This window comes from Papilio machaon, chromosome Z (assembly GCF_912999745.1).
Source record: "Papilio machaon chromosome Z, ilPapMach1.1, whole genome shotgun sequence".
Taxonomy (NCBI): Eukaryota; Metazoa; Arthropoda; class Insecta; order Lepidoptera; family Papilionidae; genus Papilio; species Papilio machaon.
The window spans coordinates 4,808,201-4,833,969 of record NC_060016.1 but is presented as its reverse complement, the minus strand read 5'-3'; the positions used below and the strand labels follow the sequence as shown (position 1 = coordinate 4,833,969).

Sequence of the window (25,769 nt, the reverse complement as noted above, 5' to 3'; positions counted from 1 at the left end):
CTTATATACATAGACACTCCTTATATCAATTAGATATTTCAAATAGTATGTTAAAAACAATGTTTATCTATTTTCAAAACAATTCAAGAGTTAAGTAAACATATAATACAAGTTTTCATTGAGTGCACTAGCATTTGTTACCTAATCAATGCATGCTCTGGTTACTTCAAACCGGGTTTTATCGACCTGCCGCCTGCCCACTGTATACTTTGATTAAACCTTTTAATATTGATATTAATAGACCGTTCATTAAGTTGCATAATTGATATAGCTAATAACTGGCGTTCTGTATAGCGTTATAAACATCCCATTGATTTGAAGTTCTGGAATACTTTATCGCAATCGACAATTAACCAATGATCTCATGTAAATTTCACTGCCAACCTTAAACATTTGAAGCTACTGTTTGCTGAAATTATGAGCGTTTTCGTCTTTTCTATAGGAAATAAAAGGACGTTACGAAAAACGAAAAGATGACTTATTTCCAGGGCATTGACAGGATTATACGCATAACTTACTCTTATAATTAATAGCATTAATTAATGTATTAACTTACCTAGGCGCTGATGCTTCGGTGGCCGCGTTGGCAGTGTCTTGTGCAGGTGCAGAAGTCGTCGAGCTGGGACGACTCCGGCCCGCGAACAGTCCACGACGACCGAATGCCTATAACAAAACAAACAAATATAAAACAAATGAACACTTGGGTATAAAATAGATTACATCGCAGCCTAGCAGTTAATGCACCTAAATGTTTAGATATAGGTCATGAATTCGATTACTATTTATTGCAAAATATTTAAAACATATTTGTAAGTATACCTATTTTAAATGAACTTTAGGATTTATAAACTGAGAAACAAATAGTAGATTCACTAATGTTACTTATTTAAGGCTAAACACTAGTTTCCTTGTTCAAGTAGCAAGACAAGATTTTTTTTTAATATTATTTATACAGAAATTCGCTCAATATGTGGCGGAGGAATAATTTATGAACGATTAATTTTAATGCATAAGCGTAAAGAACAATTTAACTTGAATAATTCAATCGTGAGTTCGTGCATTAAAGAAAGTGGTTATCAGTAAGACTCATCTTCGTGTAACGTCATTACTGATGCATTACTGATGCTCGCTATCGATTACGGTCTCATACGCAACCAAAAGACAGGTTTTGATTTGTTTCAAAATAATATCATATTTACTATAACCTAAATAAAATAAATTTACAGCGAATGAATTTTAAACAGATGCAAAATTAAAAGAACGAGTCTGTCCTAGAATTGTAGCTGAACAGTATTCTTTAACAATAAAATCAAGCAACGGAAATTCATAGGTTCAAGCTCAACGCTCGACCGTTAGTTTTTATTAAATAGGTCGCATAGTCACTGGACTACCAATGACTCGTGTAAATAAAATTTAAACTAAAGCCGTGGACTTGGATGATTGTTCCGTAATAACTATATGTAATTACAAACATCCATCTAACCTTTCGCATTTATAACATTAGTAAGATCAGTCTTAATAATATTATCTTTTTTATATAATTTCGCTTACCTTTGAAGACCACAGCCAAAACATTTGTACCAAAAAATATTGTCGTCTCTGTTTTTTTTCAAAGATAATCACAGCGACCACATCATATGTTTTTATCCAATTATTTTTTCAGATACACTTTTACGGGTGTCATTCAGATTTAGTTCTACAACATTAATTTCACTACCGTACTTGTTATACCATGCTCTCATTTCTTAGCACTTTCCGCCTTTAAGTAATGGTATTATCCAAGTTGAACATGTAATTAGTTTAAGTACAAGTTTTATAGGTGGCAACTTAAATAACTGCATGTTATGAGTATAGAAAATAGTTGGAGACAGTAACCCTATACAGTAAAAAATTATGTTAAGTTCATGGAGAAATTAATTCGTTTTTAACAAGTAGCTGATTAATTCAACTAGTCCTACCAAATTTTATGATTAGAGATTATACGTGGATATTAACGCTGTAAATAAATCAACATTTATCACCTCACAGTGTTTCTCAGTTTACATTGAGTGTGTAATTTTTTTTTTATTTCACAATACCCGTTTATTGATGATGTAATTCATATGCGTTGGTTACAACATACAATTTAAAAAGAATGGTAATTCGCATTGCAAACAATCGCTGATGCATAGGATATTGCAAGACATTCGCATTTGAGTAATAAATAGAAATAAAATAATCTTAGATGCGGACCTTAGGTTGTGCTGCAGGCTTGTCTACAGGTGCGGCGGAGGCAGTTTCCGCGGCGGTAGAGGGTGCAGCCGCTGTGGTTTTTCTTCCACCATTTGGTTTACCAAATCGACCTGTGGGGAAACACTTGTATATAGCAAGGACACACGAGTTTTCAATACGCTACAACACAATTTAATATTAATAGTTGGTGTTTAGGCAATTTGTTATGTAGAAGATATTAATTTTGATAACTGATATAGACGTTTGTAAATAAATGGTAAAAGTTACAATACATTTTTTGTTATTTTAAAATTAATAATGGATGTCATGTCAAAAAAGAAACTAACAACACGCCGTGGTCGGGTGTTAGAATGTAATAGATTGCTGTAATTTACTATTTCATAACAATGCATACAACAATCGCAAAGCAATATAAGAATAATTGGCATTTCGCTTTCGCGCACATTTTATATATGTTACATACTAAATATAGATAAAAGTTATCGAGATAATTATTGAAAGCTTAGCTAGTAAAATGGCCGTGAGAAGAGCCTGTTTTGTAGCTTATGTGACGACAACTTTCTCTTCACAGCCTATGTGTAAACAGGATTTGAAAAATTAAATGAAATCTTATAATTTGTGATCGTCCTCAAGTTCTTTTTTAAATTATTTAATAGATTTAAACCAAGTAGCATATTTACAGAAGGTAACCTTTAGGTAATGCATGATACAAGGTTCATTTCTATTATCACAAGTTATAAAATTTATCCTGAAATTTTAAATTTACCTCTTGCTCTCGTAGAGGTTTCCTGTGGCGCCTCTGTGGCAAGGCTTGTCGAGACGGAGGCGCGACCACGAGCTCCCGGACGACCCTTAAACCTCGAAGGCCGAGTTGCAGGTGCAGCAGTTGTGGTAGTCGTAGTTGTTGGGGCTGGTGTTGTAGTTGTCGTGGTCGTGGTAGTGGTCGTTGTTGTAGTACTAGTTGTAGTATCTTCTTCTGTGGTAGTTATCACTTCCGTTGTCCAACCATCATCCCCGACAGTGGTCGACCCATCGAAAGTTAATACATCATTAGTCGAACTTATCTCGTTGTTCAAGTTTTCTCCAGCTAAATATGCATAAAGGTCGAGGGCAACCTTCTCCATTGCGGTCATTGTCGTGTACTCGGTTGTATCCTGTTCATATGTGGTTGTTTGCTTATAATCTGAAGGTAATTTCGATTCATCTGTAATCTCTTGGAATCTTATATTTCCGCTGAGACTATGTCCTTCCCTTACAGTGTCTTTGGCATGTGAAGGTTCACTAGGAACTGATTCTTCTTCAGAAACTTCCGATTCAGGTTTACTTTCAGAAGAATATCTCGTTGGAGGTTCTTTGTACTGAGAAGGAATGTCTCCTGAATGAGTCTTGAAGCTATCAAGATCTACAAGTTCAGAGCTTGGGCGTCTGAAAGACAAGGTAAAACAATAAATATCAAGGGAAACATATAGACATCTTATTACAATGTAAGAAGAATTTGCACAATAACTGTACCTGATATGGGCACGTGCTCTACTTCTAGTTTGTCCAATCGATTCGTCAGCGACGCTATCACTTTGTGGGCGACCTCGTTGTCTGGTGATTTCCGACGTTGTTTCCGGAATATGAGTTGTAGTGGTTGCCGAACCACCCAAGTTACGACCACGGGGCGGGAAGCGAGTACTCGATGGAAGCCTTTTTTAAGAAAAAAATATATAACATGTAATCACAACGATAATCAACATTTTAAGAATATCTATATATATAAAAGAAAGTCGTGTTAGTTACGCTATTTATAACTCAAGAACGGCTGAATTGATTTGACTGAAAGTTGGTGGGCAGGTAGCTTAGAACCAGGAAAAGGTCATAGGATAATTTTTACCCCGTTTTCTATTTTTTATTCCGCGCGGACGGAGTCGCGGGTAAAAGCTAGTTTATACTAAAACAAAAAAATCACAAATATAAGTAATGAAAAATACCTTTCATCTTCAATTTCTTCCTCCACTGGTACGGTAGCAAAGTTCGAGCGACCACGGGAACGGCCTCTAGTCACAGCTGGTAAAACTTCATTTTGAACTTCGACTGTAGCTGCAGTAGTTGCGCTTGATCTATCAATAGTACTATATTTACTTCTTTTACTTTCTTTGTTTATTTGATTTTCCGATTCTACTTTTGCTGGCCCATCATGTGAATTTACTATGGGTTCTGGTATCTTTTCTGTAGTTGTTGTTGGTTGTTCTTTAGGTTCTTTCTTACTACTATCTTCGTCTTCATCATAGTAATAGTAAATGTATTCGTATTCATAATCTTGGCCATTAGGACCTTTCTTAATTTGTATCCTAGAGTGTTGTTTTTGTTCGGTACCAGCCGTTTCAAGTTTAATGTTTGAAGATAGTAAACCACTATTAATATCATCTATGGTATCGAAATTGATAGGAATGTAGTCGTAGGCCTTAGTAGTGCCAATTGCTTCTGTCGTTAGAACCGGTTTTTGAGTTGTCGTGCTAGCCTTGTTGCTTAGTTTACCGGATTCAGACATTGCTTCTAAAGCAACAGCCAAGTTTGGATTTGTTTCTACATTCTTTGCACTCTCCTTAATTTTTATATCTTCTAATTTCGATACAGGGATATCGACTTCTATCGATTCGGAAGCCTTTATCTTTTGACCTTTTTTAAATAAAGCCTTTTTATCCTCTTCAATGGATACGATACCTTCGGTCGGGTGTTTAGTTTTACCACTATGTAATTTCTTAATAATTTTATCATTGTTTTCGTCTTGTTTTATAATACGATGGAGTGGGTGTTTCTCAGGTATTTTGTGTGATGTTTCAAAATTTCGCAGTGGTGTTTGTTGGCCAGAACTAACTAATACATACTCTTCCCCTGGTCGTGGTTCTGTGATGATATCTACATCCGCACATACCGTGTAGATGCAGAGGAAAATAAACCTGAAACAATGATATCTTTGTTACTTAATTGAGTTTGACATTTGCCTACGATATAGTATGTGTCAGTATCCAATGAGTCATCTAGACGACATCCGACTGTTGCAGCGGGGCGTAAGAAAGGTGAGCGTACTCATTGTTACTCAAAGCAAAAAGCTATGACTCATCTATAGGAATGTCTAGTTTGTTAGTAAGGTCTCCTTGCGCAAGATAATAGCAATCATATAGAAAGATTACAATTTTACTTCTGCTGCGTACTTTTGAATAGTTTTTAGGTACTTAAATTTGTGGGCAACTTACAATTTCAAACTCCATACACCGTCGTCTACCAAGTACGTTTTGATAAAACAAGGGAATTCGCAAGGTATGTAAATAAACTGTAAGAAACTGTAACATGGTAATATGGTATCGGAAGCTAGTCATAACGTGGGCATAAATTACGTGTACAAACACAACGAAAGTGTAAGTCGATAGAGCAGTACGTGACGATCACTTTCGCTTGATGAATATATTCTTGTTCAATTCTATACGTCAATAACGTAGTAGTATCAATACTTCGGCAAGATTAATTAAAGAGTAATACCGGAACTAATAAAAAATTTTCATTGTCAATTTTGATGTTTTACTCGAAAAATAATTCTAGCATTACTTATTATCATTAACATTGGCAGCTTTTTCATCATATATTAAAAATGTAATAATTTTTTTCTGTGTATAAACGTATTCCAATCAATAAACTTAAGTATTTTTAACAAAATCTACAATAAATATAGCATAATAAATGAATCCAATTACTGAAGTCGGAAGAAGTTGACTTCCGGAATATTTCTTGTGTATGTTGCCATGAGACGCGGAAATCTGTCGGGGGTTGTTAGGTACGGACGCTCGTTACTACGTAAGCAAATAGTGTGTACGATGCTGCCATCGCTAAACCTGGCCACACACGTTAGATTTGGTTTATTTTTTGACCTTACAGGCGTAACCGAGTTACAACGATTTTAGCTCACACGCTAGATTTTGTCTATGGGTGTTGCATGTAAGGTCAAATCCAACATACAAACCCTAACGTGTAGGATCTATACTATGCATTAATATACAATTAGAAATTTTATATAGGACTAGCTTTTACCCGCGACTCCGTCCGCGCGGAATAAAAAATAGAAAACGGGGTAAAAATTATCCTATGTCCGTTTCCTGGTTCTAAGCTACCTGCCCACCAATTTTCAGTCAAATCGATTCAGCCGTTCTTGAGTTATAAATAGTGTAACTAACACGACTTTCTTTTATATATGTAGATAGATTAGGTAGTTACATCGAATAGGCAACGGATAATTATTTATAAGTATTTTGATTAGGGAAAATGAACGCTGCAATTGAATAACTTAACCTTAATTCCATACACGACCACAACAGAACTGGTACTATCGTACTAGTTCAATTTCACTATACGTAAGGTCGCACTGAGAGCAAGGCTAGGTGAGCGTGAAGATCTCATTATACTAGTTATGTCTTAGTTCTTCCAAGTGACCTTTCGTTATATTAAAGTTAGCGCAGTAAGTTAACCGGTTGCAATAAAAGGCAATGTGAAAATATCTTACATCGGCTACTAAGAACGCATACAGTTAGCGTTTATGTCTTTTTCTTTGTTGACAAAATAATAATAAAACTTCGTTTCAATTCACAAAACAATTACAACCAAGTTTTATACAATGTGTGAAAACATATTTTTGTATGCTAGTTACTTTGATTTTTTACAAATCTGAGTATAATTAAACATAATTGGATCGCAATACAGACTGCATTGTGGCAATGCAATAAGACAAAATTTAGAAGAGTAGCAATCTTCCAACAGCGACATTATATCGTAACATCGTCATCTCCACGCCTAATGTCCCAGACGATGGTTCGTGCATGTCGTAACTCCGATTTGCGTGACTCGATTACACCGGGGTTCGACAACCCGGCTATTCAACCAAACTGTACACGTGGCGGCATGACTCTCAACCGACTAATAAGGAAGTTATTCCCTTACGAACTCTATCTACTTGAACATCATATGCGCCTTAAAGCTCAGACCTGCGTACGTTAAAAAGTCCAGAACCTTAAATATAAATTAATTCGATATAGGATACTAGCAAAATATAGTTGATACTTATGTGACTTCCGATAAGTCATTAAATATGCGTCAACCGGAAACGGATCCAAGGTTGATAACAAAACAACCTTATAAGCATTTAATGACATTAAAAAAAATTATAATAATTTCAAAAACATAAATCAGTCCAGTAAACAGTAAGTATGATTTGTTTTAAATGGAAGAACAAGCCGACGAAGTTAAAGTATTGATGTCCTCAGAAATAAGAAAATATTACAACAAATTCACATAAATATGTGAAGCGGATGCACACACTCTAAAGAGTCAGGACATCCTTAAATAATCTTACGTAAAACTTTTGTAACAGATGTTTATATAAGTATTGTGGTTAAACATTCATACATAATACATTGTGGTTGAGTGAGAATACATGAACTTATATGCGCAAAATCATAGTTTGTTTGGTAATGATTGTCTACTGCATTGCTAAAGGAGTAAATGATACTATAGTATAAAACTTTACCATGCATTGAGCGCCTACATGATAATGTCAAGTAAATGTTAGTCACACATGAAAATTGAGGTCACAGTTAACAATAGAAATTGATTATATACATTGCTGTATCTCATAACTTATAAGGAGGGATGACCTTCTATACACCTAACATCACAAGCTATGTATGACACAACGTAAAACAAGCAGCAGCGATGTTATTAAACAATGAACTTTAAGCTTTTGAAAACCTAAAATAACTTCGCAAAAGTCTTTGGATTCGCATCACAATTTACTTTCATTAACAAGTTACTCACGCTAATCATGCTAACATAAAAAACATATATTTGATAAATCGACTATAGTTAAATGTAAATAATATTATACGCGTAATCTCGTATCGATGTCTTATTCAATATTAAAAATAAATCTTGTATACCGAAGTTAAACATATAAGCAGCGGACTTTGGTAATGTAAATCTTTTTTATTGTTAACTTGTGCACCTACTTATTGACATACACAATTTTTTTTACAATAACTATAACCACAACCTCTTTTAAAAATGTAAGTATATTGTACATATAAGTGTAAATATTTACTCGTTTCCTACATCTACTATATGTTCTCGCTACACTTTTTATCCACTAATTAATAAAAATTCCCTCTTAGTATATAATTAAGTATTAGTAAGCGAGAGCAATGAAAATATTTTTCGTTTTATCTCACGGTCTATTTTTATCTGATGGAATGAGCAAATGTAATATAATGATCGCATTATCCCGCCACAGAATGTGCATTCGCAATCGTGAAATACCAAATAGCCGATTGTTGTAGCTAAATGGAAAAATATCAAAAATATGACGTTATTGAATGTAACAGGACATAGCGTTATCGAAATTACCCAACGATAGCAGGTTCTGTTCGTCCATGCATAATCATCTAATAAAGAGCCATTTATAGGCTTGTTAAAAATGCAGAGTTGACATTTAAGCAAAAAGTAACAGAAAACCGGTGGAAAACAGGTTTTCTACAGAAAGCTTGTGCGCCAAATGTTGGCAAAGAGTAATTTTGGACAGAAACAGCGATTGTTATTCGTGGGACACCAATTCCACCTGCACAATGAGTAGGTCAAGGACTATCAACATTTCCCACACCCATACCTTCGTGGTAGCATTATGTCGTATTTACATATTTAATAATACGCAACTTAACAGTTGAGGTAACCCAACATACTAATGTAAAGTTACCTCAACAACTCAACAAGGCTGATACTGCCATAGCATCTAAATCTCCAGATTTTGCCATTCTATAGGTCTGTTTTAATATTTCACTCAAATGTCCTTCACAAAATTAACAAGAAATGAATTTTAGGAATATGGCGACATAAATTCATAACATAAGATCATACATACAATACATTTTGAAATCTTACACACAGCAGTTACATGATGCAGTCAGATTCATTTAATGGCCGATAATGAAGTCCTCAAGTCCTGTAGACTGTAGTGAGAAAATTCAAAATTAATTTAAAATAAATTATACGGTTTCAAATTTATATTATAATGTTTTAATAATGTCAAATGTCGGTTGTAATTATTTTATGATGATTAATATTATTATTTTCTGATTTATTTTTCGAATATATCAGATAATAACGTCTAGAGGCAGTTATAAGAACCACATAATATCCGCATTTCATATGATGAACGTCATAAGCTATTACATTTTTTTATAAGTTTGTAAACTACATTTTATTAAAGTGAGGGAATTCTTAAAACGATAATAATGATTTTATATCAAACAGATTTCGCTTTAATTAACTTGTGATAAGTATATAAGTATTCAGCCATTTAAAACTTACAAAATTTTAAAAATTAAAAGTAGTGCATAGTTGCATATCATTGTTCAGTGTAACATTCCATCATGATATTGAGGCACGGACTAGTATTACCATGTCAAGGTGTCACTGAATAAACAATTATATTACATCAGAACAAGTATAATAACGCCAATTAGGTACTCATAAAGCGTATAAGATTACCTTTCATCCATTTACCGCTTGCCAGCTGTTGAAAAACTTACTTCAAATTGTTCACATAAAAATTACAACCTAGTTTTTAATATCTACAAAAAACATGCTACGGGATTTTAAAAAAAAATTCCTAAAGAAGTATTGTTTAGTCATTTCGGTCGAGTAATAAGGGTAAAAATGTTTTCCAGTTTAACTGACCTCTTGTATTCTAAATCAATATTGAAGTATCTCAATAAGGTAAAGGTCATAAAAGAATTGAGGTACTATACGAAGTCCTATGAAAACTTTATCGGTTACTGCTGAATAGAACTAATGTATGAACACTGTTGCATTGTATATCACTTCCCTAAGTAAAGTTTAATGACAATGATAATTAAGAACAATGGACGATTTTTGTTCCTTTTTCCGGTAAAGAATAAAACGCCGTTATTACACGGATGCACTTACAATGTAAGCTCTTTACAACGACACTCATTATACTACAACCGCCATTCCCTATTATCTTGTTGACTACCAAAATGATTCTGTTGTCCAGTTTGCAGCATTTTTGAGACTGCTGAATTTCATTACGTTAAACATACTTTTTAAATCAATGTCAAATGCCAGTTAAATAACCCGATTCACGCAATAAATGGTAATATTAGAAAGTCCATTACTATAATCATTACTTTGGTAATTCAGATCGAACAAGCTGTTTCAAGGTGAGAAAAAACAAAACGTTATTGAGTCTCGGCCGACAGCCCAGCCATATAAATCTTTAAAACAGCTATCGTCATTTACCAGACCCTATTGCATTCATGCCTTGCAAATTTTATATTAAAATGTTGTTTGGAATTCATAAACTTACAATACCTACACCACTTCCAACTCCGACAGCAATATTCTCAAAGGACAAAGTAGCAAAAAGTATTATGAACTTGTTTAACCTTTAAAATGGTTTTATTATTAAAAGAAGCTTGCCACTTCCAATAATAGGAAACTTCCTGCAGCATTCATTGACATGATCGGCGCCGAGGTGAGGCATTGGCGACTGTAATCATTTGCTGTGTGTAAGACAGTATCCTGACACAAGGTCTGGTTTGCCTGTCGTGCACTCCGAGGTCACCGGTGAACGTACAGTGGCCGATATGTAACCGTAACCAACTACCGATTGTCAAGCTGCTTGTCTCTTTCACTCGCATTCAATTCGCAATCAATAATAACTAGACAAATAATATCCAGAAAAACCACAGTACGGTTTTAAATCATCTTTTCCACAAATATTCCGAAATCTTCGTAAAAGCAAAAAATAATTAAATAAAGCTCTAGTATCTCACAATATACGTAAATGCTATCTCGTTTACACTTCAGTTGCGTTTGTAATTGATTTCGTAGACCATTTCAAGGGTCGGACCTTAACCGGTGCTGACTGAAATAAATTGCATTTCCGTACACTCTCGTCTAAGCATAATCGAATATTTTATTTTGAAATATGAGTGTAAAATAATAAGTTATAACATATAATGATAAATTACTGTGTCAATGACCGAACACGATTGATGCTCAGTCAATTATGTTTTAATAAATTGAATATCAAAAAATATATTAAAAATTAAAAGACTTAACCCTCATCAACAATGACATGTATTGTGATAAATCATGGTGTTAATAAAATGACGATCAGTTAACCATAAATCAATCATTTCAAATTGTATGGGTTTTGAACGGTAATCGGGTTCATCAACCTTGCTTTATTCCTTATGATCGTCACGTAACAATTAATGGTTACAACGTGGTCTGAACGCAAATACCTATATCCACGGTTTGTCACGGATTAATTGTTCAATGTCATCCTAGAAGTCCACTGCCGTTACATTACATTGATACATATTATCAACCCTTTCATTCTTTTTACAAAACAGAGGCAAAAATATGTGTCATGACAGATAGGTACGAGTATATTATCCTGGCAATCAAAACCAACTTTTAGGTTAGGTTGGTTGTTTAAGGAAATGATAAAGTATTAGCTCAGCGCTTATAAAAATCTATAAATATGGAACAAACAAATCTGTAACTTATTTCCGTGACTTTTAATATTTAAATAATTTACATACTTAACGTGCCGTAATTAAATATTTTGGTAGGCCAGCGTTGTAAAATCTTACGTAAAACTTGTGTCGATTTCATTTTACTTCAACTAATGTTATTAAATGTTTTTTGTAGGACGTTCCATTTAATAAAAGTTAATGTACAATATAAATTGTAACGTTAAATAAAATTAACAATCAATTATTTTTGCAAAGTCACATGTAAATTTTGTAAGAGTATTGTGCAAACAAATGTTGCAGTACGAGACAATTTTTGCTGTCGATAAATCTATACTTTAAATGCCAGTATTTCGGAATAAAACTTGCTACATGTTGGAAACTGTAAACGTGCTCAATAATACTTATTTTAAAATTAATATTTTACCCGCAACCTACAGCTTTCACCGCATGCACATGGGTGGAACATGCCTTAAATTTATTATTATTGCTATTGCATTTCTCAGAATTGTGTAATGTATTGTATTACGCTTTCGAAAAGTCAAATAATATTAGTTGTTATCGCTAATTTAAGAAGACATATACGAGTATATCTAGCAAACAACTATTAAATTATAGAAGTTTTTTTTTCTGAAAACGTAAAGGAAACTACTAGTACTACTAACTATTAGGTCGTTCGGATAGTCATTTTGTTTTTTCTCGAATTGGGATTCGTGTATTTTCTACGAAGATGCACCACATCCTGGAAGGTCGGTTGGAGCTGACAAAGGCATTATGAAACATAGAAAATGGCAACAAACATAGAAATGAACATAGAAAATAGAAATAAAAACGAAATGAATTCCGAAAAACCCAATAGTTAGTATTTTTTTAAGAACGTATTTTTCCTTAACCTAAAATTTAAGTATTTCCTTTTATTTTACTTTAGGATTTTCCGTGACTCAATTTTATCTCATGAATATCGTAAAAATCGATGTAAAACAAATTACATAGCCTATACAGACCATGATTGCTTCGTAGAAATTTTTACCATATTACAAGCGTTAGTATTTTTCAATGTTCCAATCATTGGAAGAGAGTTTGTAAAATAGTTTAATATGAACTTATAAAGAAATCAAAATTACATACAATAACCTAAGTATAAGAAAACATCGTTTATAAAACGATATTTTTATGATGGACGATATATTAAACCAATAGATGTGCGGGGGAGGAGGTATAGGAACGATAGGAACGAATAGGTTTAAAAAAGTACTGTTGAATTCTACAGCATTGAAGGTAAACTATGATATTCTGTGAGGAATAGGTACAATTTTCGTATATTAAGAAGGAGCTTAAACAATATAAGGAAATGGTGCTTTATAGTATACCGTGGCAAACAAGCAAGCGTCCACGACATGCGCATTCTCGTCTGCGTTCCCTACCTTTAATCAACAGAGGAAAGGACGCACAAAAAGTGTATAATTCCCCGTCGTATGCATACCTGCCTAACAAGAAAAGGGCGGAAAGGAGAAAAGAACTAAAATTACACATTCGGGAAGCATACTTATCAGAGGAAAGGCGGAAATGATTCCACAACACATCTTCTGTGTAGTCGTAGTATTTCTGTGGTTTATCTGGCCAATTTATGTACCAAATATGATTGGTGCTGGCACTACTACTTTAAAACTTGTATTAAGTAGGCGACCTCGTCGACAATGTGACGACATTGTATCTGCTTGCGGATTTTATATGAGTCATTTATGGCAATACGTTTCTTGCCAAGGACATTTTTCAAACATCAGTTTACACTTAGGTAAGTATTATTACACGAAGCCCTGAACATGTAGATTGTATACTAATACGATAGCATCCTTAAAGCCAAACATTTTTGATTCAGTAAAGACCATAACACACTTTATTTAATTTGGCACGTCGGGAACAAGGGAGATTGTTGAGAAATATTCTTCCTGATGTGCCAACTCAATCAAGGTATCAACTCAATCAAATTATGAATTTTTATTAAAGTAATCAATAGCTTCAAAGTAAATCCGGTCCAATTGAACCTGTTACCATAAAGGACGTATAAATAAAAATATATGAATGTAAATAAAAAAAAAATTGTGTATATTTAATTACGCATTTATAAATGCTTAAAATGCGACATATTTTGCGGTCGTAGGGAGTTGTGTTGCGCATGAGTGGAATTATAAGGCTCATCGAGCATCCGCAGCACGCACCGCGCCGGTCTACGCCCGACACGGACATATATTGTACATGCATATTGCCTATATGTATAAACTTTTATCTCTGCATCTTACTTACGGTCTACGGTATAATGTCCACATATCGTATACCAATATCACAAGTAAATTGTAACTCTGTAAATACTCGAATACGTAGATGTTATTCATACTTTTATGATTTATTTTATTTAATTTAACTAATCTTATATATATAAAAGAAAGTCGTGTTAGTTACACTATTTATAACACAAGAACGGCTGAATCGATTTGACTGAAAATTGGTGGGCAGGTAGCTTAGAACCAGGAAAAGGACATAGGATTTTTACCCCGTTTTCTATTTTATATTCCGCGCGGATGGAGTCATGGGTAAAAGCTAGTTTAGTAATAAATTGGTATGTATGTATATTTAAGAGACAGAAACATTATTTAACATGTTCCATAAATCATTCCAAAATAGCGTTGGAATATGAGTATGCGATTGGAATGCAATTCTTGCGCACTTTCCGATGAACAAAGCACGAGAAATTTACGAACATGCAATAAATGATGACCCCGCCGCTTTCAAGTGGTGACGTCAAAGCTCACACCGACCGTTTCGATTTTTCGATTATTGCTAAAGCAAAAGAAATCGATTACCACCGTATATAGATATTATATTATTAGGTGATTCCGGTTCAGTTAAGTTCGTATAATTCTCCTAAACTATTATATAAAGAAATCAAAGTAAATGATTAATTAAACTGAGAAATTTGTCTTTTATTTAAACGTTTCCATTTGGGTCTTCTAATTTCTAATAAGTTTATTTCTGAGATTTCTAAATTATCTAAAAGTTATTATTGCAGAATTGAGAAAGGTGTGCAAAACATAAATTCTTATGTTTTTTTAATTTGTCTTCTATATGACCCATGAGAGCCTATTTGAAGAAAACGATTTCGCTAATGCTAACCGTACATTCCATATTAGAACCGTGTGTTCTTCGACTTACGAGAGTTTGTTTAGTAAGACTGTGTTTTGTTTTAAGTATTAATCAAACCGTTTAATATATACAAAGAGAGATAAATTAAAGTTAACAAGCGTATACTTGCCTGAGACGCAGAAATTATAATTACACATATGTACAATTACGACTGGCGTTACATTATGGCATAAATATTAGTAAATTAAAAAAAAAACAAGTCGGATTATATTCCCAAAAAGAGTAGGACAGGGCGTTGGATAAAATTTCTCTATGTTCCTGTATCTATTCATGTCAAGGTTTCTTGCTTGCTAAATACCTACGCTTCTCCGAGCAGAAAATCAACTTTTACCTCATAAAACATGTCTCGTAAACAGGAACTGCCCGTGCGTTGTAGCGTGTGCAACCTCCATGTGTTTTATTAACTCACAATATTCTTTGTTTAAAAATCAATATTCTATTCATAAAGATTATATGTTAAATTCTCCGAAAAAGACTTATTAGAGAAGTATATAGGTATAATGTCTAGAATCGGAGATTTAATCGGATCGGAATACATGTAACGTGAAAATAATGTGCGTATTTTTTATTTGTAATGTGTGTAGCATGGATAATAAAATGAAGAAAACGGATAAAGTACAAAAACTATTATTATTATTTTTATTGAAAAAATACTTCCAAAGCTTTCTCTATTTATATAGCTTCATGGTTATCGAAGTGCATTTATACAAATTTTATTAATAGTAAAATATACGAAGAGCTTTCGTCACGTTCTTAGCAGACCATGGACGTGGAAAGAGCCAAGGTCATATACAGCGAACCAATCACACGGGTGCGGCGGCTACACTTTATTTGACTTCATTTGACGCATTCTATTCTTACTCAATCAAACACAACATGAACTAAAATATTATATCTCTTCAATAAAATAATAATAATATTAAATTTAATAAACGTAGAAAGTTTTCCAACGAAGATGTCGCTATAGAGCAAACAAATCGTATAGTTCCAGTCTTAGCGCAATAAACAAAACAAATGGTATATATGTTTTATTCATACGTTATCTCATCGCATTCCGCAAAAGGTCATCGGCAGGAAAGTGAAACTGGTCAGAACCGAAAGTGATAACATTATAATCATAATATGGTAAAACCAAGTATAACCAAGTTTTCTGTCTTTGTCATAAATGATTCAGGGATCGAACCCGGACCCAGTTCACTTAATGTCAGTGACGCAACAGATTTAATCCAATGTCAAATACTTATGACACACCTTAGCTTTTTCTCGTCGAGAGATGCGCGAAATGATCTTACGAAACCCGATGATATAATGCAGTTTGCGCAAACATTGTTTGCCTGTATTTCAAACATCTATTCTGTTCGCATTCTATTATATCTATTTACTTCGTAGTTTGAACATATTTAAAATGTCACTTTACTTGACGTTGGAAGCGTTTCTATTAATGTTGTCAATTAGTTATTCTTATTATAATTCGTATTTGATTCGGATAACAACACAGACTCATAGATTTATGCTAAATGCTTAGGAACGGAGCCTTGTACATCTTTGAATACATAATGTGGTATTCGTTTAGCGTTGTCCGCATCAAAATCATCAAATTAAAGCGACGGTGCAACGTGATTAGTGATTTAATAAAACATCAAGCAATCAGATAAATTTGCTTAATAGAGAACAACTTCACTTTTATATACACCGAGAGGTCATTTCGATTGAACATTAAAAGTTAGCTGACCAACTTGTACTCGTATTGCATGACAAGCACGTATTTCTATTACTATTACTAACATTAGGCGACTGTTCATTTGTTACACTTTTACCAATTATTTTTTACGAAAATATACAACGGATTTCTAATCAATATTGTTAATTTCTAAAATATGACAATGATTAAATCAACAATTTATTATTACGTATGTGACAAAAATTATTTCACAAGAATTACACGTTTATAATTATTGCCTGTAAACAATGGAGAAGTAACACGGAATCACAATTATATTTTTACATTGAAAGTGGGTACAGCGCCTTTCTCTATTACGTTATAGACTTAGCTTTATATAGATTTTTTTTTGTTTGCTGTGAAACAAAACAAATTAATCTTTTCGGGCAAAACAAATTTAAAGGGTTTGTTGTTTTTGTTTATTTACTATTTACTCGTAAAATCGTTTATGTATAAACGTAGAAATTAAAATCAACGTTTCATCAAGCAAATGTTAGACAAATTAAACATTTAGGTCACGACCTAGCCACATTCTTGCCTTGGAGTTGATAAAGTTGCATAGAATTACAACTTACCACATTCCAATAATTTAATATTATTTATTGATTACCTACCATACTACAGGAGAAACTTGTAAATAGTATGTTGCTATAGGAACTAAAGAGATCATCAGAGATGTCTAGTAAGATTTGACCAGTGGATAGTTAAAGTGTAAACTGTCATAATAATAAAAGCACGTGCTAAGAAAATAACTTTGGTAATATACCGCTTCAAGCTCGACCAAGCTGGAATTGTGGTATGAGATTGTATCAATGTTATAACGGTGGGTAAGCAATAAAAATAGTCGTAGAGCAGGTTTCAAGAGGTTGGTTTCGATCGTGGATAAACAAGCTTAATTATGTCAAAGTTGGTACGACGAGTTTTTGGTGGTTACGCAAGAGTGGTGGGATTAGCTTCGATGGGTCGTGACCCGCCGCGCTGTCGCCGATACAAGCCGCTAGCTGCCCTTGACATATCAACATGTAGAAAGTGCTAAGCGTCAAAATCAACCATTCTGAGAATTATGCTCTTTACGGATGAAAATTAAAAAAGAATGCAACAAATTGTGATTCTATCTTACTTAACATTTTAAATGCGAAAGTTTTGATGTGCAGATATTTGCTACCTCGTAACTCCAGAACAGCTGTATGGACCTGGATGGATTTTGGAATAGAGAGACATTACAGCCTACATTACGTCTACTACAGGCTACTAAATCACTGTCGAAGTCAGTTGAGATAAAATTCTGCAATAGAAATTTCCCACAACTTTATTCGTGCTTTTGTCAGTCACCGATGATGCAAAACCATGTCTTGACATAAAAAAACTTAATAATCCTAAATTTTCTTTCAGACTATGTTCTAAATCTGTGCCGAATTTTATGAAGATCCGTTAAACCGTTCCGGTGATACCTTCTAACTAACATCCAGCCATCTATCCCTCTATCTAAACTTTCGTATTTTAGAATATTTATAATATTAGTAAGATTATTATACTACTAGATATCGCCCGCGACTCCGTCTGGGAGGAATTAAAAAATAATAATTAGTAGCCTATGCATTCTTCCAGACTATGCTCTACCTCTATGCCAAATTGCATCGAGATTCATGCAGACGTTTTAGAGATACCTTCAAACAAACATCCACCCATCCATCTAAACATTCGCTTTTATAATATTAGTAACATTTGGACTGCAGTACTGTTGGACTGTTGTATTGCAATTGTCGTCTCAAGGCTATTCATATGATTACCAGATCTGATCGTCTGATCGTTTTATATGATTGTTTATATTTATCGAAAGTGATGCATCACGGTTACGATACTACGACGATGTAAAGGTGATTTCTCATTTCAAAAGAAACACCTCTGGTGAAAGTAAAAGCAAATATATCACTTCCAAAGAATACAATGAAGCGTAACCAAAAATATTACCTATTCCTATTCATTTAAAGCTTTAAATTAAAAAAAAAACATTATTATTATCATACAAGGTTGTAACATTCAATATTATAACTATAATGTCAAGGATGTTGGTACTCTGTGACAACGGCGTAATCAGATATAATTAGAAGGAGAGTTTAAAAATGAAAAGTAGAGCTACATATTCATTTATCGACAACAATAAAGGCGTAAATGAAATATTGGTTTAGCTTTAGTTTCAACTTTGGAAATCCTAAACGATCGTTCTTTCATGCAAACGTAGATGTATGAATATTGAATTATGTTTTATTGTTATTAGTTATTGCCCATAGGTTCGCTAATTTTTGTAATTTGTTCCAAGTTAAATATTTTGATAACATACAGGTATTACTACTAGTATTAACGAGTTCCGAGCTATTTGATAGGTCGCATAAAGGTATGTATAAATATCTTAAAATTATTATAAATGCGAATATTTAGAGGGATGGATGGATGTTGTGGCAAGGTATCTCCTGAACGGCTGCATGGATCTCGATGAAATTTGGCGTAGATGTAGAACACCGTCTGGAAAAAAACATAAGCTACTAATCGTCGCCTCAGTGCTTATTTGTTCTATCTACCAACGGTTACTTTTTCCAGTAGACACGTTTTTATCTCGATTTAAAAAAAAAAGCATTTGTTTTTAGATTCGAAAGTCTTTCTTAGTAAAATAGTTACCAATCAATAGATTTTTATAATTCTCATGTAGGGATGGTTATGAATTATACCTTATTTCACAGTTTATATTTGGAGATAGAACAAACATGCACAAATGTTATTACGAATATGGAGTTAAAACATTATCACATAAGAGATAGGCCAAAGTTATTGTTCCATTTTTGCGTGCTAGTTTGTTCTATGTGCCAATAGTATATATAGGATGTTTATTTTTTTTGTCATTAACTTTTGTCATCATCAAAAAGCTTTTTCTTGACTTTTGCAACCCTTTTTAAGTTCATGAAACAATAAGTAAAAAATTGTTAAATAGTTACCTCGATCTATAGAGGACCTCTGTGGCGCAGTAGGGCGAAAGTCTGCCTGTAACGCAAAGGTTGCGGGTATTTGTTCAAGATGATCTGGTCGTTTTTCTATGTATAATAAAAATATCTATATAAGTAGTTTTTTTTTTTTTTAGACGGACTTCTGCTGTATTCCCTTAGTGGGACAAAAACAGCGCAACCTTAGCGTTCAGGCGAGTCATACCTCGCAATGACAAGAGCGAGGCAGACTCAACTAGCCTGTATCTATATAAGTAGTGTATATCAGTCGTATTATATGTATATCAGACATGTAGTACCCATAACACAAGCTTTAGGTGCTTATCTTGGGGCTAAATGATGCTGAGTGAAAAAAATAAATGAGAGATTAGAATAAAGAATAGGTAGGTATTAAAATTTTAAGGGTGGTTCCGGATCAAGATATTAATTATTTAAAATTAACTAAATTGGAAAAAAATGTAAGGCGACTTCAAATAAACAGAAGGTACGAGTACCACCAAAAAGTAAAAATAATGTCATTTTATATAAAAAAATCCTTTCTTAGTGCCGCTCATTTAGAAAGTATCAGGAAAGATAGCAACTTACATCCAATCGTACCCATTTACTCAAAGAATTTTCCCTTAACTCCTAACGGTTAAGGAGTTACACCTTCCATCATCAGCTCAGCAACTCGATTCGATGTTCAAGTTGGTACCTGAATAGCTTTTTATATATACAAATCGCTTCAAGTGTGCCTATAAAACTTTAAGAGTTCCCTCGATTTCTCCGGGATCTCATCATCAGATCCTGACCTGGAGACAATAGGATCATACGGGAAGCACAAGCTTTCAAATAAAAAAAGAATCATCAAAATCGGTTTACCCAGTCGAAAGTTGTGAGGTAACAAACAAAACCGTAGAATTGAGCTCACCCTTTTTTGAAGTCGGTTAAAATGTTGTTAGCGTTATCAGTTATTATTATAGCGCTATTATGCAAGATTGTAAAAACTTATTTTTTCGGTCTCGAAAATAAATACACGTCATAATATCTCCTTAAACCTCCCCCCCCCTCGCTTGTGATTTATGATGATTTTTTCGGACCCTCCCTCTCCCTTTGAGGGATGGGTAAAAGTGTACAAGTTAGTAGAAATGGTTCTCAGTTATTAAAAACAACACCCTGTATCCAATTCATAACGGGATTGAGAGAAGGTTAAAAAGTACTCGCTGCTCAGTTCGGAGCTGCATCTTCTTATATTTATTTTTGCGACTAGATGCAGACATTGTTTATCACTTCTTTGAAACAATTCTGGCACAAACACACAACGATTGATATGTTTTTTTTTTATTTTTTCCGGGAGCAACTAAGTGGTCTCAGTGATGACTTCGGAAACAATGACAATCAAACAAAATGGCGGACGTGGCGTCGTGGGCTGTGATTGGTCAATTCATTGGACATAGAACACACAAGCACTGAATTTTTATAACGATGTAGGATATAAAACAAACACTGGACTTAGAACAAATAAGCACAAAAAATTCATTGCAGTGTCGTGTCATACGTAAAATTTAAATGTTTTTTTGTAGTTTTAGAAACAAAAACTTCCTAATCTTCCTTTACCAACAAGACTGAAATTTAAATCTTTACGATACTACATTTAAAGTCCATTTTCGGTCAATTTGGTCGATAGAACAAAAAAGCACTGAGGCGACGTAATATCATTTTTTTTAATTCCACGCGGAGACGCTGGCGACAGCTAGTAATGAAATAAAATGCTTCGGTACTCTATTAAATCATTGAGTCAGTAACTGATTATGTTGTTTTAATTCGGAAATCCGATAGTCAGCCTTTAGTTTCATTCACCACGTACATTTTTGAAGAAGGCCAAAGAAACCAATAATTATTTGCGACAAAAAGTAATTTACATAAAACTACTAATGTGCCTAAATACCGCTATTTAAGAGTTCCGTTCGTTTTTATAATTTCAATCTAACTGGTTTGCAATTAATAAAATAATAGCAACGGACATCGTGACAAGGCACAGGCGCGGAGATACGCCGGAACATAAAAAGCGAAAGTGAAGGTCGAACAGAGTCGAAGACGAGTGCGTCGCGGCGACGACGCAAAGTGCGGCCGTCACGCGACGACCACTGCACGGACCACGAACCAACGGAATGAATTCAAGTAGAATATTTAATTTATGTTGAATATTTAAGTTCGAATACCAATTAATTCTTGAATTAAAAATAAATCCCCGACTGAATGTTCAAAATACGTCTAGCCATTTTTATATATCACTAGCTGTCGACCGCGACTCCATCTGCGCGGAATAAAACAAAACCATAATAAGTAGCCTATGCGTTCTTTCAGACTATGTTCTACATCAGTGCCAAATTTCATCAAAATCCTTTCAGTCGTTCCGGCGATACCTTCAAACAAACAACCATCCATCCATCTAAACTTTCGCATTTATAATATTAGTACGATGTATAAGCGGATGTTTTTAAAGTAGTCGAGTAATAATTATTTTAATGTTAATGTATCTAATTTAATATGTTAATGTATAAAATGTAATTAATTCGTCAATAGATAATGTCAACAGGAATTGCCAAAGCTTTTATACAATCAACATTTATTTCTACTTAAAATTCTTTAATCGAATTCATCAAGATCCGTTGAGCTGTTACGGAGATACCTTCAAACCAAACAACCGTCTATCCATCCGTCTACAGAAACTTTCGCATTTATAATATTAGGTAGATTAAGGTTATGATGAGGAGACAATTACTACGTATAATTTTTATTTTATTCATTTCTATTTTGTTTTTGTCTATTAAAATAAAAACATACTAACAAAAACAGGAGATTGGTTTCTGCAAAATGCTTTGTATGATGTCCGCTTAATGTGACGAGTTTATTTCTCTTAGATGTCATTATAAACGGATTCCACTACACTTATAAATACTTATCAAACTGTTAAATGATAAATTTGTTAATAATAAAAGAGACAAACTAACAATAGATACAGTGAACAGTACGATGTAAACTTAAAAATAAAAACGGACGGTGAACGTCACACGGCGTGTATATCTTGAATGCTTTCACACGCGTTTATAAATTCGAATCATTAGTTACGAAATGTGTTCAGTAAACGAATGAACGTGGTGTAAATATCTATCGATGGTTACTTTCTTTTCAAGTACAACACTTTATTGGTGTTACATAGCCGAATCTGTAACGCAGAGAAATTCCAAATCTGTTTTGTATTCAAATACCACCTAAAGCGTATTACGCATCAACAGTGACAAAATTTAAGCCGTGTTTACATTAAAATTTGATAGCGAAAGCTAAACAAATGTAATCATGCAGCCGTAGACCGGAATGTTGAAGTAGTGCAATTAGTAATTGTACGGTTGAATAATCGCGCTTTGTTTTAATATATTAAAAAGTTGTGTGAAAAAAAGAAAATAAAGCAATGACTATAACACTGAGTAATTCTTTGTTCTAACGTGCAATTCAACGATATTTATTTCCACATCAACAAATTATATAATTTTAAGATTTTCTATGTGTTATTTATACCGTATTTTAAAACCTATCTGACATAAATCTTTATATATAAACAAAGCTTCTATTTCTTTATATAACTGACTAGCTTTTGCCGGCGACTCCATCCGCGTGGAATTAAATAAAAACTTAATTTGTAACCTATGCGTCCTTCCAGGCTATGTCATATATCTATACCAAATTTCACCGTGATAAATTAAGCCGTTCTGGAGATACCTAATAACAAGCATTCAAACTTTAGCATTTATAATACTAGTAAGATATGCAAAGCAATACACTTTAAAAGATAAAATAAATTATATATATATAAATATTATTAATATACTCAAATAAACGTATATAGGCCTTCGTAATATAAATCCTTGATATTAAAAGTGGCTAAATAAGCCAAGAAAAACAAAATAAAAGTGCCTAAAAGTTAGATTAATGAGACGTGTATTTAATTTTACAAGTAAAGCCATAAAATCGCAAGACGTGTGAACTTTTCTAAATTACTAAAATTCGTACACAGTGTTGTTGTGTCATCGTATCTACTGCACACCATACACATCTACTGCTTGGACTTGGCAATTCAATGTAAGAAAACAAACGCGAACCCCTATTGTGTTATCGACAAGGCATTTAGCGCCTTGTGACGCAAACCTTCGCAGAGAGAGTTTGACAAAGGTGGTTCGTGTATGTCTATTATCGAATATTTATGCAGCCAACTTAGCCGTTTTCTACATGTCTGTCAAATGTTGCACAAAAAGTTATATTTTCAATGCAATGCAATTAAAAGCTTTACCATGTCAAAAGTCAATTTTATCTGTAAATCCGGTTGACTCATCTGGCTAGGTAATAGTAATTTTATATCTATATGTTTAAATGGAAATCTAACTGGCATTGACTGTAAATTACTTTTAACTTGTGACGCGAATCACAGAAAAGTGTTGCAACAATATGTCTTGACTTCTAAACTTAATGTTAAACCGGTATTCTCATCCATGACCAAATTGAGCTTCGAAAGTGAGATTTGAAATGAACATTGCCTTGCCCAGCATGAACGTTCGCAAACAACATTTAACATATAATTTTATATTTATCTGTATAAATTTACTTTACATTTCTCGTAACTTCAATGTTGAGCCGCATTATTTTTAATGATGTGTTCACTAAACACCCATTCTAATCTAGATCCTAAATGTGTTACTTGACTGTGGCCACTAATAGCTATTTACACTATAGAATTACACACTATAGAACTTTCATGTATGAAATAGTGTAAGGTCGATGCAATTGTATGATCTGTTATGTTCGCTGTGGGAACAATATGCGACCGCTCTTAGTCTTGCATATTTTAAAGCAATGTTTCGTAGCCTTCATTGAGAAACACGCGCCCTCATTCGTGATGTCAGTCAGCTGCCGTTGGGCAACAAACACCTGATTTCCACACGAGAAATCAGATCAAATTTTCGCGGTATCGGTAAAAGACGAGTCGAACCATCCGCGATTACATAAAGCTCTGTGGCTGCGTAAGATTCACCTATGCAAACAGCCGATGAAAGTGACAACACACTGACTGGTTTCAAGCAGACCAGTACTGAACAGATTTGATTTAGAAAGTTATCACACACTATTATACTGTTATTTAACAGCTTCATTTTAAGATTAAAGATTAGTAAATAATATGCATAGATATAAAACTTACAGTGACATCCTGGCGAGCATATTGGAGGCGGCTGGGTTGCGTTGGTGTGTGCGGTAGCGTGCGCACGGCCCAGCTCTCTGGGGATGCGGGCTGCGGGCTGCTGACTGCAACAGAAACCTCACGTCAGCACACGCGCCTTTCCCAAACGACACATAGTTGCGAAAGACAGTTGAAGCTCGATGAGGAAGCTACATCACACATTCAAATGCAACGTTAATGTCAAAGAGCGCAAAATGCCAATAGTGGCGACCTTTCGGTTTTGAACTAGGTTGCGCAAACGAGGATCGCCGGTGATCGTGTGAGAAAGGCGAGTGCGTGCAGGGACTTCGAGGGGGTGATAGAACGCACCGGCGGGGAACGGCGGGGAAGAATAACACCGCAGGCGACGCGCTGCCGAACGGCGACTAACCTCGCCGCGGCGCGCGCACCTCCTACTTATAGCCGCAGAGGCTGCGCCCGCGCACCGCCGCCACCGCCGCCGCCACCGCCGACACCGCCCGCCGGTACCAGCTCACCCTTGGACAGTTTGTCCACCTCGGCACCATTCAGCGCCCGCGCCCGCGCCAACACTTAAACCCTGTTCCCGGGTTTTTACATAACATTTTCATACCTTATGCCTTCCATCCCTTCTGGATGCTCTTACCTTGAAATTGTGTAATTTTAAAGATCCTGTAATAAATTACGTACCTCATATTAAGAAACATTAAAACTCCGTGTATTATGAGACGATCAACGTTTATAACAATGAGACAGAAAGCTTAGGCAATACGTTAATATAAAAGACATAAACGCGTCACATGCAC

General features: G+C 34.3%; 1 protein-coding gene across 2 annotated transcripts in view; it reads right to left on the bottom strand.

Moving 5' to 3' along the window:
* LOC106717253 (flocculation protein FLO11) overlaps positions 1-25,409 on the bottom strand; it is a 29,246-nt gene extending 3,837 nt beyond the window's left edge. Inside the window, exons 1-7 of one of the 2 annotated variants that reach the window (XM_014511029.2) lie at positions 25,315-25,409; positions 24,967-25,070; positions 4,209-5,177; positions 3,745-3,924; positions 2,999-3,657; positions 2,233-2,342; positions 557-663 (exon numbers count right to left, since the gene is read on the bottom strand). In XM_014511029.2, coding sequence (XP_014366515.2) covers positions 557-663; positions 2,233-2,342; positions 2,999-3,657; positions 3,745-3,924; positions 4,209-5,177; positions 24,967-24,986 — 2,045 coding nt within the window. In that variant the 5' untranslated portion in view covers positions 24,987-25,070; positions 25,315-25,409. The other variant, XM_014511030.2, reaches the window with a different exon arrangement.
* Between the last annotated feature and the right edge of the window lie 360 nt (positions 25,410-25,769).